Source organism: Symsagittifera roscoffensis, chromosome 6 (genome assembly GCF_963678635.1).
Source record: "Symsagittifera roscoffensis chromosome 6, txSymRosc1.1, whole genome shotgun sequence".
NCBI lineage: Eukaryota > Metazoa > Xenacoelomorpha > Acoela > Convolutidae > Symsagittifera > Symsagittifera roscoffensis.
In genome coordinates, this window is record NC_087067.1 from 12439934 (window position 1) to 12456599 (window position 16666).

At 33.5% G+C, this 16666-nt stretch overlaps 2 protein-coding genes across 2 annotated transcripts in view; one reads left to right on the top strand and one right to left on the bottom strand.

Annotated features, from left to right (window-relative positions):
- The window catches only part of LOC134848245 (surfeit locus protein 4-like), a 284837-nt gene that overhangs the window by 52466 nt on the left and 215705 nt on the right, over positions 1-16666 (top strand). The gene's annotated exons all lie outside the window — the stretch shown is intronic.
- On the bottom strand, positions 1609-8663 carry LOC134847599 (myophilin-like). Its single transcript, XM_063864710.1, has 4 exons — positions 8501-8663; positions 8097-8292; positions 2958-3203; positions 1609-2001 (listed from the first exon to the last, which is right to left on the bottom strand). Exons 2-4 carry the CDS (start codon positions 8230-8232, stop codon positions 1811-1813), a joined length of 573 nt encoding a protein of 190 aa, XP_063720780.1. The 5' UTR covers positions 8233-8292; positions 8501-8663; the 3' UTR covers positions 1609-1810.

A 16666-nucleotide genomic window follows, 5' to 3' on the forward strand; every position in this document is an offset into this window, starting at 1 on the left:
ATTTCATTAAAAATTTCAAATTTAAGAAAAAAAGTTTTTCATTTTATTTTCTCTACATTTAATTTTTTTATGTCACTACTGCTCCAAAAATTTTAAAAGGCAACCGGAACATTCAAGGCTTCGCCCTGATACGAACAGTTCTGTTTTTCTGTTTATCGGTAAATTAAGATCACCACTATCAAAATTTGATCTTTTTTATTTTTACATTAGTGAAGTGATTGCTAACAATTTGTTAACAGTTGCAAGTGATTCTAACAGTTTCGAAAAATTGGTTGAATTCATTTGCTGTGCTTTACATAATACTGTACTTTTTCACATTTTTAAGCTAACACTCGATGGAAAGTTTTAAGAATTGTAAAGGATTGTAAGAACTGTAAAGGATTGTAAGAACTGTAAAGGATTGTAAGAATTGTAACTGAATATGGCTTTTTTTGTAGTATGATATTTTTGGTTATTTAAAAACCTACACCTTCTCTTTGATGTATTTTTTTTTTCATGGTATTGGTTCAGAAATAAGTTTTGTAGAACAAAATCTTCTGTAATTCAGTCACTGTTGAGGCAATTACTACTGGTTTGCTTCAACTAGTAAGATGGGTTTCTATTTCATCAAAATTTTGCGGAACTGATCTTTTAATTTGAGGCACGCAAAACAAAATTTTAAATAAAATAATCCTTCGCAACTATTTGCAGTTCATTGTCCTCGCCATATAGTGAACTCTTGTTTTTGAAAACACCCTTTTTTCTGTTTATTTTGTTTCAGCATAATAATTTTTGTCAATGGTTTCTTTTCCTGTTAGTTTGATGACAAATTTGTTGATCTTTATTATCATTTTTGATGAGTTTTGCATTAACCGAAGAATAGCACTTTTGGTTGCTATTCATATCTCGGCAAACCAAAAAAAGTTTTGAAAGCTTTGAAACATCCAAAAACAACATCAAACTTGTTATAATTTTATTCTTTATCTATGACTGATCCTCTAAAATTGGTGCAACTAGAAATTAATTTTTCTTAAAGCAGTGAAATCAGACGCTAAGAATTGCAAGAAATTTTTTTTGTGTAAAATAAACTGTTGCTCAAAATTGCCTAGAGTACCTATAATAGTTTTGCACGTTTAAAATTTTGATATCCAGGAATTCACCAACCTTAAAAATGAATTACTAATGGGCATTAAAACCATAATAACTAATCAAAGTAATAATTTTAAATAAGATTTTGATTTTCACATCCAAAAAACAAACTTACTGATTAAATAAATCTAATTCTTTTTTAACAATACTGAATAAAAAAAAACAATTGAAAAGAAATCTTTATTTTTTTTGGATTCTCATTGCATATCGCCCTTATTAATGCCTTTCGAGAATAATTAACACAAAACAACAATTGTTTGCTCATTTAATAGTTCAAAAATACTGCAGTTGCTTTTCAGTTCTTGGATAGTTCATATCAACTGGGTTAACAGCAAGTTTCAGCTCATGTTTGATGCAATATCTCAACCCATCTGCTACTGTTTCCTCGACTACCAGTTCCATGTTCCATGTTTAGGATTTCACTGATAGTCTAGGATTTTACTTATATTTTCCTAAGTTTTTGATAATCTAGGAAAAAAACTTAGTTTGAAAGCTCCAGAATTTTACGCATTAATATATCAATTACCTGTTTAATAGTTCATCATATTTACTGATGATAGTTACAAAAACATTAAGCTGTAAATTTGAAGTTCTTCGCCTGCAATGAAGACCAATTATTAAGTTTACCCTTCAAACCATTGAAATTTCGATACTTTTTTATTTTTTTAATTCGGCTTTTGTTTCAGTCAATGATGGCTCTGGTTTTGCCGAAGTTCTGGCCCGCTTGAGAGGCACCTTGATTTGAGCCCATCTGAAGTCCGATGACATTACCGCCAGCTCTCATCTGTTCTTCGGAGAACTCCCGCTTGTTCTCAGATGCCTCTTTAGGTCCGAGAACTGGCCCGTCGAAGCCTATAGTCTGTGCCCTACGACCTGAATGATATAATGTCAGATGATGACAACCGATTTTTGGAAGGATAAATTCGAAAGAAAGATTGAGCATTTTGATCTTTTTAACGCACTAAACAGTAAGTACATTGACCCTGTAGTTGAATTACGGAGGGAGGGGGGGGGGGCTGTTGAAGAGGTTAAAAAAAACCTGAATCTGAAACCATGTGATGATGTCTGAAGATTCTATTTTGCTGATGACAACAAAATGTTTAAGTTGAGAGTATCTTTTGTTTAATTTGTTAATGACTTTTCACAAAGGTTCTTAGGTTGCCACGTGGGGTATCGTATTTGAACTTTTTCAGCCGTCATTCGGGTTCCAAATTTACCAGTGTCGAGAAAAAGGGTGTGACTTTTTCAGAAAAACTTGCAGACATTGAGTTTGAGCCCAATTTAGATCTTGTCGACCTTTTTTTTAGGTCGACGAAATTGATATTCCGAGCGCTCCCAGAACTTTCGTAGGACCGTATTTTGACCAAAACTTTTGCGCCGCGGGCAAATAAAAATAAACGTCAAAATGCCATTTTTCGGCATTTCATGGAAAAAGTAGACCAAAAAATTGCCTTTTTTCGGCGCGCGCTCCCCTTCAAAATTAGTATATATTGGCGGTGAAGGCGCCTTTAGAAAAATTTTATGGTTGTTCGGCCTAACATGGGTGTCATAAAATAATACCACACGACGACTCTTTGGTTGGGGAGGGGGTCGAATCCCTGTTGGTACAATCCCCCCATAAATCCGCCCGTGATTTCCATCGCCTTTTGTTTAAAAAAAATCAACAGCAACTTCAAGATAAAAATCTTAGAAGAAAAATTTTTCTTTAGTTTTCTACAGAAATAATTTTTTAGAGTTTTTTGAACTCAATCCATAGTGGTTGGAAAACTCTGTCCTGCTTTCAGAGAACCATGCGCTCGCTTTTTCAAAAAGAATCAGAATTTACAAACCAAGTGCCAATATTCCAGTGATCACAGCTCCCATATTCTGCGCCTCATAAAGATCCACAGTCTGGAACAAGTCCATTTTCGCACATCCTAGAGCTTCGCACGCCGAGAGAAAGAAATTAATATTTTCCATCTGTTTGAAGGCCATCTTGGATGTGTTCATTTTCTTCACACTCCCTGGTTGGATTTTGTTCACAAGGTTGCACAGATATGTTCCGTCCCTAAGTACTGAGTGCAGTTGATCGGGCCCTATGGCAAATTTTTTTAATTGCGAAAAAGTTAGCAAATAGCCCGGGCTGAGGTGTTCGACTCATGATTCGACCGACACGGTCGAACGGAGTCCGATTTTCGTCGCAAATAAAGACGGTCGAACGAACACTATAGTCGAACAAAGTCGAATCATGGGTCGAACAGGGTCGATAGAGTCGAACAGGGTCGAATCATGATTCTAACAGGGTCGAATTATGGGTCGAACAGGGTCGAATCATGGGTCGAACAGGGTCGATAGAGTCGAACAGGGTCGAATCATGAGTCGAACAGGGTCGAATCATGAGTCGAACACGTTCGAATCATGAGTCGCAACATGGGTCGCACAGAGTTGCAACATGCCTCGCGCAAAGTCGCAACATGGGTCGCGCAAATCTGAAGTAAGAAACACCACTAATTTGTTCGAGTCGTTCGAAATATAATTGGCTTCCGTCACATTTTCATTCGGCTGACCAAACCTAGCTGGCTTGCGTCAAACACTGTCGAACACTTTTTCCTTGGGTCGAGTCGGTCGAATCATAGCCAACTTGGGTCGAGTCGGTCGCAACATAAATAGCTTCCATCGAACACAGTCCAAGCCATTTTTTTTGGTCAAGTCGGTCGAAACATAGCCATTTTTGTTCTGATCGATTGAAACGTAAGTCCAACAACTCAACCCTGGCTATACAAATCTACGATGCTGAAGTTTGTGGCATTTTCTATTAAATTTTGCGGCTGCCCAGGCTGAGGTTTTTGGCACACGATTTGTTTGAAAAAGTCAAATGATGTCCGAGTTTCGTTGTAGTTCAGGACGCTTCGGCTAATTCACGGTAAAAGCAAAAAATTTTCGATAAATTCGAACAAAGTCGAACAATGTCCGGTAAAATCGAACAAAGTCGAAAACAGACATCGTTTGACTCAAAAAGTCAAAAGCGGGCATCGTTCGACTCAAAAAGCTGAAAACGGACATCGTTCGACCCAAAAAGTCCAAAACGGACATCGTTCGACCGTTTCAGTCGAATCATAAGTCCAGCGCCTCAGCCCGGGAGGGTAAACTAAGGGGGTGGATGAATGGCGGCATTCATAAATTTGGTAAACTCCGAATAAATTTAATGCACTTTTAAGATCCATTTTTCATGAATTATTCCGGAAATTAGAATTCTTTTTGATAAATTGATACCAACCAACTATATGCAGTAAAACAAGGTTCAACGAACTGAAAAGGAATTAGTCATGATGATATCCTACAAATTTCAAACGAATTTTGCCAAAGAAGGCCACACAAAACAGAACAAATGAAAACTAACACACAATCTTATAATCAAACCTTTTTTAAACTTTAGAATTTTTCATACTTTCTTATAAACACAAACGAGAATTCTCGTATCTATTTTCACGTTCTATAGAGTAGTGTTTGCTTTAACAATTTAAAAGACTTTCAAAAAAAAATTTGAAACTAGTTCCCCACACGCTGTGTAAATTACAAAATTAATTACAAAGCGCGGTAACTATCCCACACTGCCCAAACTTGCCATCTTTAAACCCTCATAACCTTATGCCAAAAACTCACAGGTGATTTTTTTTTGAGCTCAAGACAACAATACATTTCAACTGGTATAAAAAAAATTCAGTCACAAATGGCTAGTTAAAAATTGAAAACTTGTCTGGAGATATTTCTTCATTTTCTTCAAAAAATGTCGGAACAACAAGCCCTGCAAAAGCCTCACCAATCTTAACTAATTTTTGCCAAGGAAGGCATTACAAAGCAGAAAAAACTAAAAGTAAAACACAATTAAGCTCTATTTTTCGAAAACAGATCACAGCATTAGCCTAATAACCTAAGTGTTTATTGATCAAATTATTGATTCAGAAAAAATTGAACAAACCAGAAGGTAATTGTCAAAAGACGTCAGTGTATTTGTACATAAGGACCCGCATCCAGTTTTAAGCGTTAATAATCGATTTTATTACAATTTTAGTACTAGTCTTACTAAAATTGAGAAACAATCGATTTTAATCAATTAGTAATCGATCAAAATCTCTCTTTTTAAAATCAAATATGATTAATTATAAAACTGTATAATCAATTATAATCGATTATTTATTCGTCTATTTTTCGATGCAATGATAATCAATTATAATTGATTATAATCCATTATTTTTATTCGAAGTTCTAATTCATTAGTTTTGCACAAAAATCCATTATCATCGATTATAATTGATTATAATCACTTTTGTTTGTCCATTTTGTCTTCGAAATTGCATCTAAATTGTTTATATTTTATGCTTTTTGTAGACATTCGTTCCTATAAAACATTTAAAAAATTGTTTGTAAAGTTTTCCAATCAATTCACATTTAAAAGATTTTTTTATCATTTCTTCCCCATTAGAGTTGTTTTGTGATGCATTATTTAAGCTTTTTTTCTAGCACAAAAACATCAGCAAATTGATTTAGTTTCATGATTGATTCGGAAGATTCATTTTTCATCTACCGCAGGACCTTTTCTACTAAGATGAAAGGATCTCAATGAAACTTTAGTTTTGTTGTAAGACTTTGTGTTCAGATGAACCAAAGTGTTCAAGAGATCTCTCTTTTAGAGATTTTCTTTTTGACACAAAGTTATTAGCCCATAAGATAAATTTTGGATATTGTTTTGAATTGACAACATTTTGGCAAAATAAGAAATTATAATCGATTATAATTGCTTTTAAGGGTTTCTTGTAAGAACTATAATCAATTATAACAATCTTTTGGAAAATATCACAATTATAATCAATTATAAATACTTTAAGCAGCTAATTTTGGTAACAATAAACAATATAATTGTCAAAAAATTATCATAATAATCCGATATAATCGATTACTTGAGCCTAAACTTAGATGCGGGATATATCGAAAACTTTTAATGAAAAAAGGTTAGCTATCGAAAACATAGTTCAACAGTTTCTTTGGAATTCTAAAAGGCAACTCTAGATAGTTACCATTTAGTAAAAATTTTTGCTTCTGATATCGCTCAAAATTGCTGCAAAAACTAGCAAATTTGCGGAAACCTCAACAAAATGTGCGAAGTTCAGAACAGTTTGTGGAATCCGCAATCAAGTAAAAATTGAGTGAATCGTATAATTACGTTGTCACGGATTCCGCAATTGCTAGTGAAACCGTTCAATTGCAAGAAAAATCCGCAAACTAGTGTGAGCCCAATCTGCATAATTCAAGCGGAATCCGGTTACAATTGTGGAGTTTGCTTACAAATTGCGGAATCAGCCTATATTGGCGGGATCCCAAACAGCAAGCTATATTGGGTCGTTGTAAAGAACTAGTACATTACACGTACTTGAGCGCAGAACCCGTGGAAGTTTAAATTTATTCAAATAAAACGTTTTGCTTCTGATTCCAACAAAATCATTTCTACCTTTTTAGTGTTACTTTCTCAGATATTTGCAGTTTTTTTTATATGTCTCAATTAGAACATTCATACCGGTTTCTGTTTTTTTCTGAAACCAAAAGTTTTTGGCGCTAGAAATTTGAGTTTTCAAGGTAGCGATTTAAACGACTGTCGAGCAATCTCTCAAACATTTTACTGAATTTTGCTAGTTTGGTTCTTTGATAACAAAAGTGCTTAATTTCTTATAATTCAGATCATTATAGAGAACATTTTTATCTACTAAATACAAACAAAAAGAAATTGCTGCAAAATCCGGGTCTAGGACAACAAGCCGACTGGACTTCAAGCCGAAGGGACTTCAAGCCGAAAAAAAAACTTTACAAGCACCTCAAAACGCTATTTTATCATCTCTAAAACGTTGCTTTTCGAAAACTTAGACAAGTTTAGTCCATAATAAGCGTTATTCATGACAAGGAATTACTTAGGGTTGGCATTCGTTAATAATTTCAGACGGTTTTTGAAATGCATAAATTATAAGCAAGAAAATTGCCTTCAACCCTGTTTTACTTTTCAACTTTCCGAAACATCATGTGGAGGCTTAAATTTTATGAAAACGCCAATGACTAGTGAAGAAAGATCATGAAATTCAGAAATTCTTCAAAAAAATTTTTAAATTAATCATATTTCACGACTTTATAAGGAACTATTCGGCTTGAAGTCCCTAATTTTACGATTCGGCTTGAAGTCCCGTCGGCTTGATGTCCGGCACCCCCAAAATCCAAATTAAAAGAAGATTCGACGTCCTGATTTGCACACATTCTTGCAATTAAAAACTAGGCTTTTTTCGTGTTCTTCCTTTTTGTTCCGACTTTCGATACGAAAGTAACGGAATATTTGTGCTCGGGGTGGGTTTTTTTTTCTTCAGACAAATTTCGACTTTTTAACTAGCCATTTTTGACGGAATTTTTTTATATCATTCAAAAGGTGTTGTTATCCTGAGCTTAAATTTGAAACAATATTTCACCTGTGATTATTTTTCGTAAAGTTACGGGGGTTTAAAGATTGCCATTTTGGTCAATTTGGGACAATTAACGCGCGATATATTTCGCGCTATTATCGCGTAAGCGGAGAGTTAATCCGTCTTAGAAATCGTTCCAAATTGGTTAAAAGAAGCTTATTTGCCATAATTGGTTTGTTACAAGGAGCGAAAACTATCCTTTTCTAGTTAATATGGCGTGTGGGGTGATGATTTTCATAAAAAATTTTAAATTTTAGAAAAAAAAATTTTTCATTTATTTTATTTCCTTGAATTTTTTAATGTTATTACTGCTCCATAAACCGTAAAGGGCAGTCGGAACATTCAAGGCTTCGCCCTGATACGAGCAGTCTTGTTTGTATTCTTTCTGGATGGGATTTTGTGTTATGAGTTTTGTAAACAATAAAAGTGTTTTTTCCCTTCTTGAAAACGGATTTATTATTTATAATAGGCTAATCGGAGACTAAATTTTACCTTCGCCGTCGAGGGGTTCTCCTGTCACTGCTCCCATCCACTCCCGCACGTCTTTCTCCAACTCAGGGTCGTATTTGCCACTCATTTTAGCCTCCAATTCAGCTGTAAATCCATAGCCTTCAGGTCTTTCTGCCATTTCCAAATAATCAAATCAAGAGATGAAATAGGATAAAAAAGTTGAAGAAATCTTCAAATTCTTCAAAAAAATCTGAATAATTTTGTCAAAAGTACTTGTAGTTGCGTTCGCCGCGTTAATTTAACGTGATATTTGATATAAGCAGCGATAAGTTCTCAACATTATTAATTTTTTATGAAAAGCGAAAGTATTTTTTTTCTAGTTGAAAATAAATGTTTGCAAGTCTTATCAAACAGTGCTGCAATATGGTTTCGCAAACTAAAAGTACTTTTAACAGAGGCTGGAACGAGCAAATGATAAAATGTGTATTGAATAGTTTGGTCCACGTATACTGTAACATATATGTACCAAATCTAGATCATTTATGCAGTCACAATGAAGCTCGGATAAAACAACAAAAACGCAAAGAGCGGATTCGTTTGTGTATGTCTGGTGTTTCAGAAATGAACGTTTTGTGTGATATATTGTGTTCAAGGCATGAAAGACTTCATGGCACGTTTATGCATCCATATATGACCAACTAACTCAGTTTGGCGTCGATAAGAAGATAACGCAAAGTAAACGGAGACACGATTTAAGTCGAAACAAAGATGTTTGCCCTCAATTAACAGACAAACCAGCATCCAACCTCTGTGATGTTTCAACAAGAAAGCTCGCGCGAATGAGCAAATCTTCAGCCACAAGTAGGTTCAAGCTCAAGTTATTTAACAATGTGCTACCGGCTACATTAAGCGAAACACTTAAGATACCTCATCAGCGATCTAGAATTTCACTTAAAATAATGATTCGGGGGTGACGGTCAAGCTAAGCTATTTTTTTTATCAGGGGCTTGTTCATACATCAATGTTCAGTTCATAAAAAATCAGACATCAGCATGGATCGAAGCGTTCAATTTTTATTCTGCGTAAGCTGAGAAAAGCGCATCCTTGCGGCGAAAACGATGTCTTGACCCGAGATTTAATTCGAAAGAAACATGGTTAAAAACAATTCAAACACGCCTGATCAGGCAGAGTCTAGTTCTTTAGTAGACGACATTCTTAGGCCGACAACAGCGAAAATTATTGTGCGGAGGATTATGATAATAACTAATTTTCGAGTTATATATAAAAAGAAATCAAAGAAATGCTGGGCTTCTGTGGCGACTTTTTTTTGGTCAGTTTGAGCGAAGATCAAGAACTAAAATTACACAAATCGGCTCTTGATGAAATAACTTATGTTCGAATGATTGTTCAGAAGCTATCCAATGTCAACATCCAACTCCCAGAAGACGAAGAACTATTCCACAATTGCATCAAAAAATTTGATCAATCTACACAACATTAGGCGGCAGATGGCAACTACTCCAAGCTCAGAAACAGAATAGACAACAAACAAAGGCACCGCCGAAAAACAGAGAACTTAGAAAACTGGCTCTGGGCAACTCAATAACCAACCGAATTCACGGAGAGCAGATAATACCAAGCATAATCGCCAGAGAGTTTTGTGGACGCAAAATTTAAGGTCTAGCTTAGAGAGTAAACAACACTAAATCAAAAAAGTTCGACCAGGTCAATTTGTACATTGGTGTTAACGATTATCTATCAGAAAAATTTAACCAAAAGAAGCCATCGTACAGTACATAAACCTAATCCGAGCACAAAAAATCTATGCTCAATTAAACCTGTTGGTACTTTCAGGAAGGATTTGAATGCAAGCATCAAATAAATTAGTAAGTCTAACTGTTCGTTGCGAAGTGAAAATAAGGATCTCAATAATGTGCACAGCTACAAATAAATGAAATGTACTGTCAAATTATGCTGTCTCCAGAAAACCTGCATACCGATGGACTACATCCATCTGATTTTGTTGTTAAAACTTTTGTTCAATTGATGCGTGATAATTTCAAAACGAACAAAAAAGACGTTGCCTGCTGTGATATTACAAAAAGATCGAAATTTGTAAATGTATCACGTGAACCAAATCCAAACCATGATGTGATCAGTTTTCTTCAGGAAAATAAAACAATTCTAAGTTCCGGAAATAAATCATCAAAAAAATTTCTTTGTCTGATCCATTCATTCTCCGAACTAATCTAACTACATTATCAATTTGGTTTATCCATATAGAAAACAGCAATCACATAGCTACATCTTCGTTGATATGCTTTAGTGTTGGTACATATAGTTTTGTGTGCGCATCCCGTTAGATGCATTTAAACGCTATTGCAAGTGTGTTTTCAGGAGTGTGTTTTCAGGAGTTGTGATCCTTTAGATTCGCAGTGGTGACATAGAAAAAAACCCAGGCCCTTGCCTAACATGCAAAAAAAATTGACTTCGAAACTAAACGAGGAAGTTCTGAAAATAGATTATATAAACTGCCAAAGTCTAATCAGAAATCGAAATGCGCTGAAAAATTAACTAATTAACCTAGGCGACAAGACTATTTTAACAATATCGGAAAAGTATCTACGCACTAATGAAAAAATGAGGAATGCAACCTATCTCCTACAACCCATCCCTGCTTCCTACAGGACAGAATATTTATCACGGCAAATCAAAAGGAAGGGGCGTTTTGTGCCAAATATCTTTAGCATTATCACTTAAATTGCGGTAGGATTTGAAACTGTTCGCAAAAAAGATTTTGAATGCCTGTGGATCGAATGTAACGCTAATAAGGATCAGAAAAAAATTTTCCTGAACATCTTATACAAGCCTTCTAAAACAATTTATTCAAAATTACTGGTTGAGTTGGCTCTTACATTGATAATGCTATAACAGAATGCTCCATTTTTTTCTGAACAAGGATTATAATATCAACTACTTTAGCTGAAAAACAAGCATTGACCTAATTAATGCAGCACCATGGTCTCAGTGTATGTCCACCCGAGGATCCCACGAAGTCTACAGCCAACTCATCCAGTCATTTGATTACATCATAAAAGAAGATATTAACAAAGTTTTTACTTTTGAATCAAATATAAGAACACATCGTTCGCGTTCTGTTGTTTTCTCACCTTGATCTTTGGAAAAGTTGAAACATAAAATTTGAACATTTTAAACATAGTTTCAATCCAGAAAACTATTCTAAAGAAAATTTTGTTGAAACACTGACAGAGATGTCGTGGCATGAAATGTACAAACTGGACTGCTGTTATAAAATGTTAATATATTTATTCATATTGTTTTCATGGCATTGGAGAAAAATGCATATATCAGACAAGTGTTCATTAGAACTCTCAAAACGAATAACAGTCTGGAAGTCAATTGGTTCGATCAAGAATGCCAAAATCAATTCAAACAAAAAACAATGTTTTTCGACATTTTCAAGAAATTAAAACAGAATTAAGCTGGAATGACTATAAAAATTCGAGGACTCTATTTAAGGCTAGTGCAAAGACGAAACAAGAAATTTTTTTCTATCGAAATTTTTGATAAGTTGACGAATCAAAGAGAAAAATTGAATTTCTTTAACAAAATCAGGGGTTAGCGCGAACACCATTCTCTCATTCCAGAGCTCAAAACTCGTTTTGTGATGTAGTTAACGATAGTTTAAAAACTTATTTAAATTGACTTCTTTCATTCTTGGATTTTTCTGGGGAAGGATCGGAAAAATATTCGTAGAACAAAATTGAAAGGCCAGAAATGCAAATTTGTGACTTCTATACTGTATCAGAAAAAGAGATTGTAGATGTAAGTTTAAAAAGAATAGGAACAAACGTGCAAGGACTATCATTGATGGAAAAACTATTTTTGCCCCACATCTTACTTTTATTTTCAAATGCATGCATCTTAGAAAATCATTTCCCAAATCATTAGAAACATGCAAATGTTACCCCAATTTTCAAGTCTCGAGGAATATTTCTAGCTTCTAATTGCCGCCCAATATCTATAACTAGCGCCTTATCGAAATTATTAAACGTTTACTATCAACACAACTAACAAAATATTTAGAACTTCACAAGATTATGTACCCATACCAATTCGGATTTTCAAAAAAAACTCACCACACGATAAATTGTGCAAAATTTATCCGAAAGATTATTGATGACAAGAAAACAGTCTGTGCAGCTTCATTGGATCTTTCAATGGCATTTTTTTCAATAGATCATGAAGTTGTAGTGAACAATTTGCAAAACATTGGACTTTTAAACAACTCTACAGCCTTATTGGCAAAGTTTTTATCGAAAAGAACCCAACGGATTGTTGTCATCAATTTTTTTGGGATTCATTATTATTAAGAAAAGAGGTAACTCGGGGGACAATCATGGGCCAACTTTTTTTCAATTTATACGTTAATGATATTGGAATTCATGTGCATACTCAAATCAAATTAATACAGTATGCCGATGATTGTTTACTACTGAAAGCTAGGAAAAATATGGCTTCAGCTTGATCAGACCTACAAAAAACACATTAACCGCATTTTTCAGAGCCATAATTTTATGCTGAACGCTTCAAAACCGAATTCATTTCTTATAAAGATGATTTTTATTTTATTCGAAAATCAGCAAATCAGAAAAAAAGAGAGCAAAAACATAGCAATTTGTATCGATATGTATTTAGAACTAAGTTCTCTGGTCAAATTTGTCTCACAAAAAGTGGCACCACATATAAAAACAATTGTTGTTAAAAAAGTAAATTTCCCAAACCTGCCTCGAAAGCACTTCTCCAATGACTTGTTATTATTCATTTCGATTATTATTTATTCTATAGTATAAAGGCAATGCTCATCTAATCAATCAAAAAGCGGCTGAACTAGGGACATCATCTTGTTTGTTGGATGGCGAGAAAATATCATTAGCATGAAAACCCGAGTTGAAGTCAACTCTTTGCTTTATTTGTACGTATACATTACTTGTGAAAAGAAAACTTTTTGTGGCGAAACCCAGCTTGATACAGCAAATTATAATATCAAGGAGAGCATCTATGATCATCTGTAAAAACCATAGCTCATCTGTTTCTCTCCAATTTTTTTCCCATAATTCTGCTACAAAGTGGAATTCACTCGAAAAGACATTCGAAATAATAATTTAAAGACAAATTATTTTAAGAAAACTGCGGATAAAGAATCTGAGAGACATCAAACAAAACGATGTCAATATAAAATCGTGCTGACGTGAACTCCATTTTAATTAACTTAAATGATTATAACAAATTGTCAGTTGTTTTCCTAATTACCTAACCCTATAATCGATTACGTTTTCTGTAATGTATAAGTATCAATCTTACAGAAAAAGAAATTTATGCGCACTTGCACTTTCTGTCTCTCTTTCTCTCTCTATCGCTTTCTACAGTTTTCTTTATTGTAAAAAATCAGGTTTCTTAGTAAATGTATCTGATCAAAGAATGAAAGAAGTCTTCACTTTCCAATTGCATTTTCAATATTTACTACTACAAATTCTCAAAAAAAGATTGTCGATATTTCTAGCCCTAGTAACTATCAGTTTTAGATGGGCAGTATTGTATGCTTATTCTCAATAATTTCCTTGTAAAAAAAACTTCTGATTTGGCAATTTTTTATTACTTTCTTTTGATAAACCCTCTCTTTGTATTAATTAAACCGTGGTTTTCAAAATTTCAAAGTATGCAACGCTTCTACATATAGTAGTTTTTACTAGTCTTGTTAGTGACCTTTGCTGCCAAAATTTCTCAGTTTTAAACAATTTTCCACGTCAATTTTTGCTGCTTTTCTAATTTCTTCCTTCTCGCGCTCACAAAAATGGATTAAAATTGATTTTAGCATAAAAAATATGCTGATTTTTTTGGATCGTTTTCAGTATGAAAAAAGTACGAATGTTAAACTGAAAATTACAGATTGATTTTGATCGATTTAAAATCAATCCAGTTAAAAATTGATCCAGTTTTACCGTCTTTTTTTGTTCTTTTTTAAAAGGGGATTAAAACGGATTTAAATCGATTTAAATCATTTTTTTTCCTTCGAATTTCATCAGATTCGAACTTTAATTGCATTTATTCATTGCCTATCACTTTTTATTTTACATCCATAGCGTATTTTAGCATAAAACAGACCAAATGGAAAGAACAGAACATCGATAAAACTCTATGATTACCTTGCATATTTTGAGTTCAAAAATCTGATCTATTTTGACCCTTTTTTTTATTAGTTGCACAAGTTTTTGATCAAAACCTGATTTACATTCAATATTTTCCATGATTTAATTGCATATTATTGAGATCAAATATTAATTTCTTTAGACCGTTTTCTTTTTCTCTACGTAGGACTTTGCCCATAGTCTGATTTACAAGGATTTTCTATGATTTAATTGCATATTTTTGAGCTTAAGTTCTGATATATGTCGATCATTTTATTGAATTCTATAACATCTGGCACGTGTGTTTTTCATTTAAAAGTCGAGAATAGAATATTTCAGTTATTTTTTCTAAAGAGTATGTTTATTGCCGTGTTAGCAAAAAAGATGATTTTAGTAAGTCTGAAAATCCGTCCAAATCAATTGAAATCGATTTTTAAGACACTTAAATCGAACCAAAATTTTCCAAAAAGATCAATTTAAATCAATTTAAAATGGATTTAAATGAGATTCGGATGGATTTGAGTGAGCTTCAGATAGATTTTAGTCATTAAAAATCCATCCAAATCGATTTAAATTGCTTTTCAAACACTTAAACTGATCCAAAATTTTCAAAAAAGATCGATTTAGGTCGATTCAAAATTCAATTAATTTCGTAACATGTACATTGTTAATCTAATTGGATCGATTTAAAATCAATTCAAAATCAATTTAAATCAATCGGAAACCATTTTTGTCAGTTCGGGTTGTTTCGTTGCTGTTCCATAGAATAATACTCAAGTTTTTTGAACAGCTATATCAAAGATCTCATAAAATTTTAGTTTGTTACCAGGAAAAATTTTAGTTTTTGGTTACAAGGAAATCTTTATCGCGAAAACATAGATTTCGATTTCGATTTGCTGTTTTTGAGTTTTTTAATCTGATCTTTAAATATATTGTTTGTGTCAAATAAAATACCCATTCAAAAACTATCTGCGCACCTCTTATTGTTCTCCAAACTCCAAAATTTTGATTAGACTCCTGATAAAATTAATGGTCTTTATAGAGTTGATTTTAAGAGTTGCCTTGAAATTTGAACGAATCGGCTCATCTTGATTTAGGGTTAATTTGTTATCTTGTTCAGCGTTACTAGACTCTTGTTATAGTCGTTTTTGTTATTTTGAAAGGATAGATTTCGCGCCTTGAAATAAATCAATTATGGCAATTGAGCTTCTTTTAACCAATTTGGAACGATTTTAAGACGGATTAACTCTCCGCTTGCGCGTTAATAGCGCGAATTATATCGCGCGTAAATTGTCCCAAATTGGCCAAAATTGCAATCTTTAAACCCCCATAACTTTACAAAAAATAATCACAGCTGAAATATCTTTTCAAATTTGAGCTCAGGACACAACTTTCGAATGATACAAAAAAGTTCTGTCAAAAATATGAATTTTCAACTGGTGCAATGTTTCTAACAAAGATTTAGTGGACCTAGTAAGTTTGCTTCCATTCAACTAGAATTGACAAAAGCTTCGAAGCTAAATATTACGTTAATTATAATTCCAGCTTTCTCCTCGATATATTTATATAATGAATGCAATTCCAGCATCTTGATAAATTTGTCGAATCTCAAGACCCTATAAAATTTGGTTCTTATCTTGTAATGTGGAAGCTCAATTATTCAACATCAACAATATCTTTGAAAAACTTTTTCTTGTTGCATTCATCAAAAATGGTCCGTTTGTCATAACAACAAATCCAAATGATTTTCAGCAACTAACCGTTACATAAGACAGTTGCCCTTCTAGTAGCTCAGAAACTTCCAGCCACATTAATTAAACACTAGAAAAACAAATTTTTTCTGTTGTTTGTGTGGGCTATTTTAAAAAACGGAAAACTGTTTTTAGTTATTTAATCATAGCTGACTAAAGTTGTCTCCAGTTGTAAACAGTTGTTTTTAAAAGTTTTGCAGATTTTTTCTACATTTTGAAAACTTTTTGTGACAATGAAGTGACCATTTTTTATCTATCAAACGTCAAAACGATTAAAAAACAAAACTTTCGACTAGCTTTAATGGAAGTTTTTTGAGTTTGCTCAGATCGACAGTTTAACAGGTTTCATAATGGCATATCTGTAATCCCATTGTGATGATAGTTCGTGTTGTCGCAACTGATTCTGCGTGAAAAAAAAGTACAAAAAACTATTCCCCATTTTCAGTGGTCGGTAGACGAATCTGTTTTGTTCTCATTTATCATGCTACAGAGTGATAACGGCATCCATGCAAATAATGCGTAATAAGAGAGAGAGAGAGAGAAAAAAAAATAAAACACCTGTTTCATATTTGCATATATGTTCTGTCAGTATAACTAATAGACTGTAGGCCTTCCTTCACTTTGATTCAATCGTGTTTTCAATACATTGATA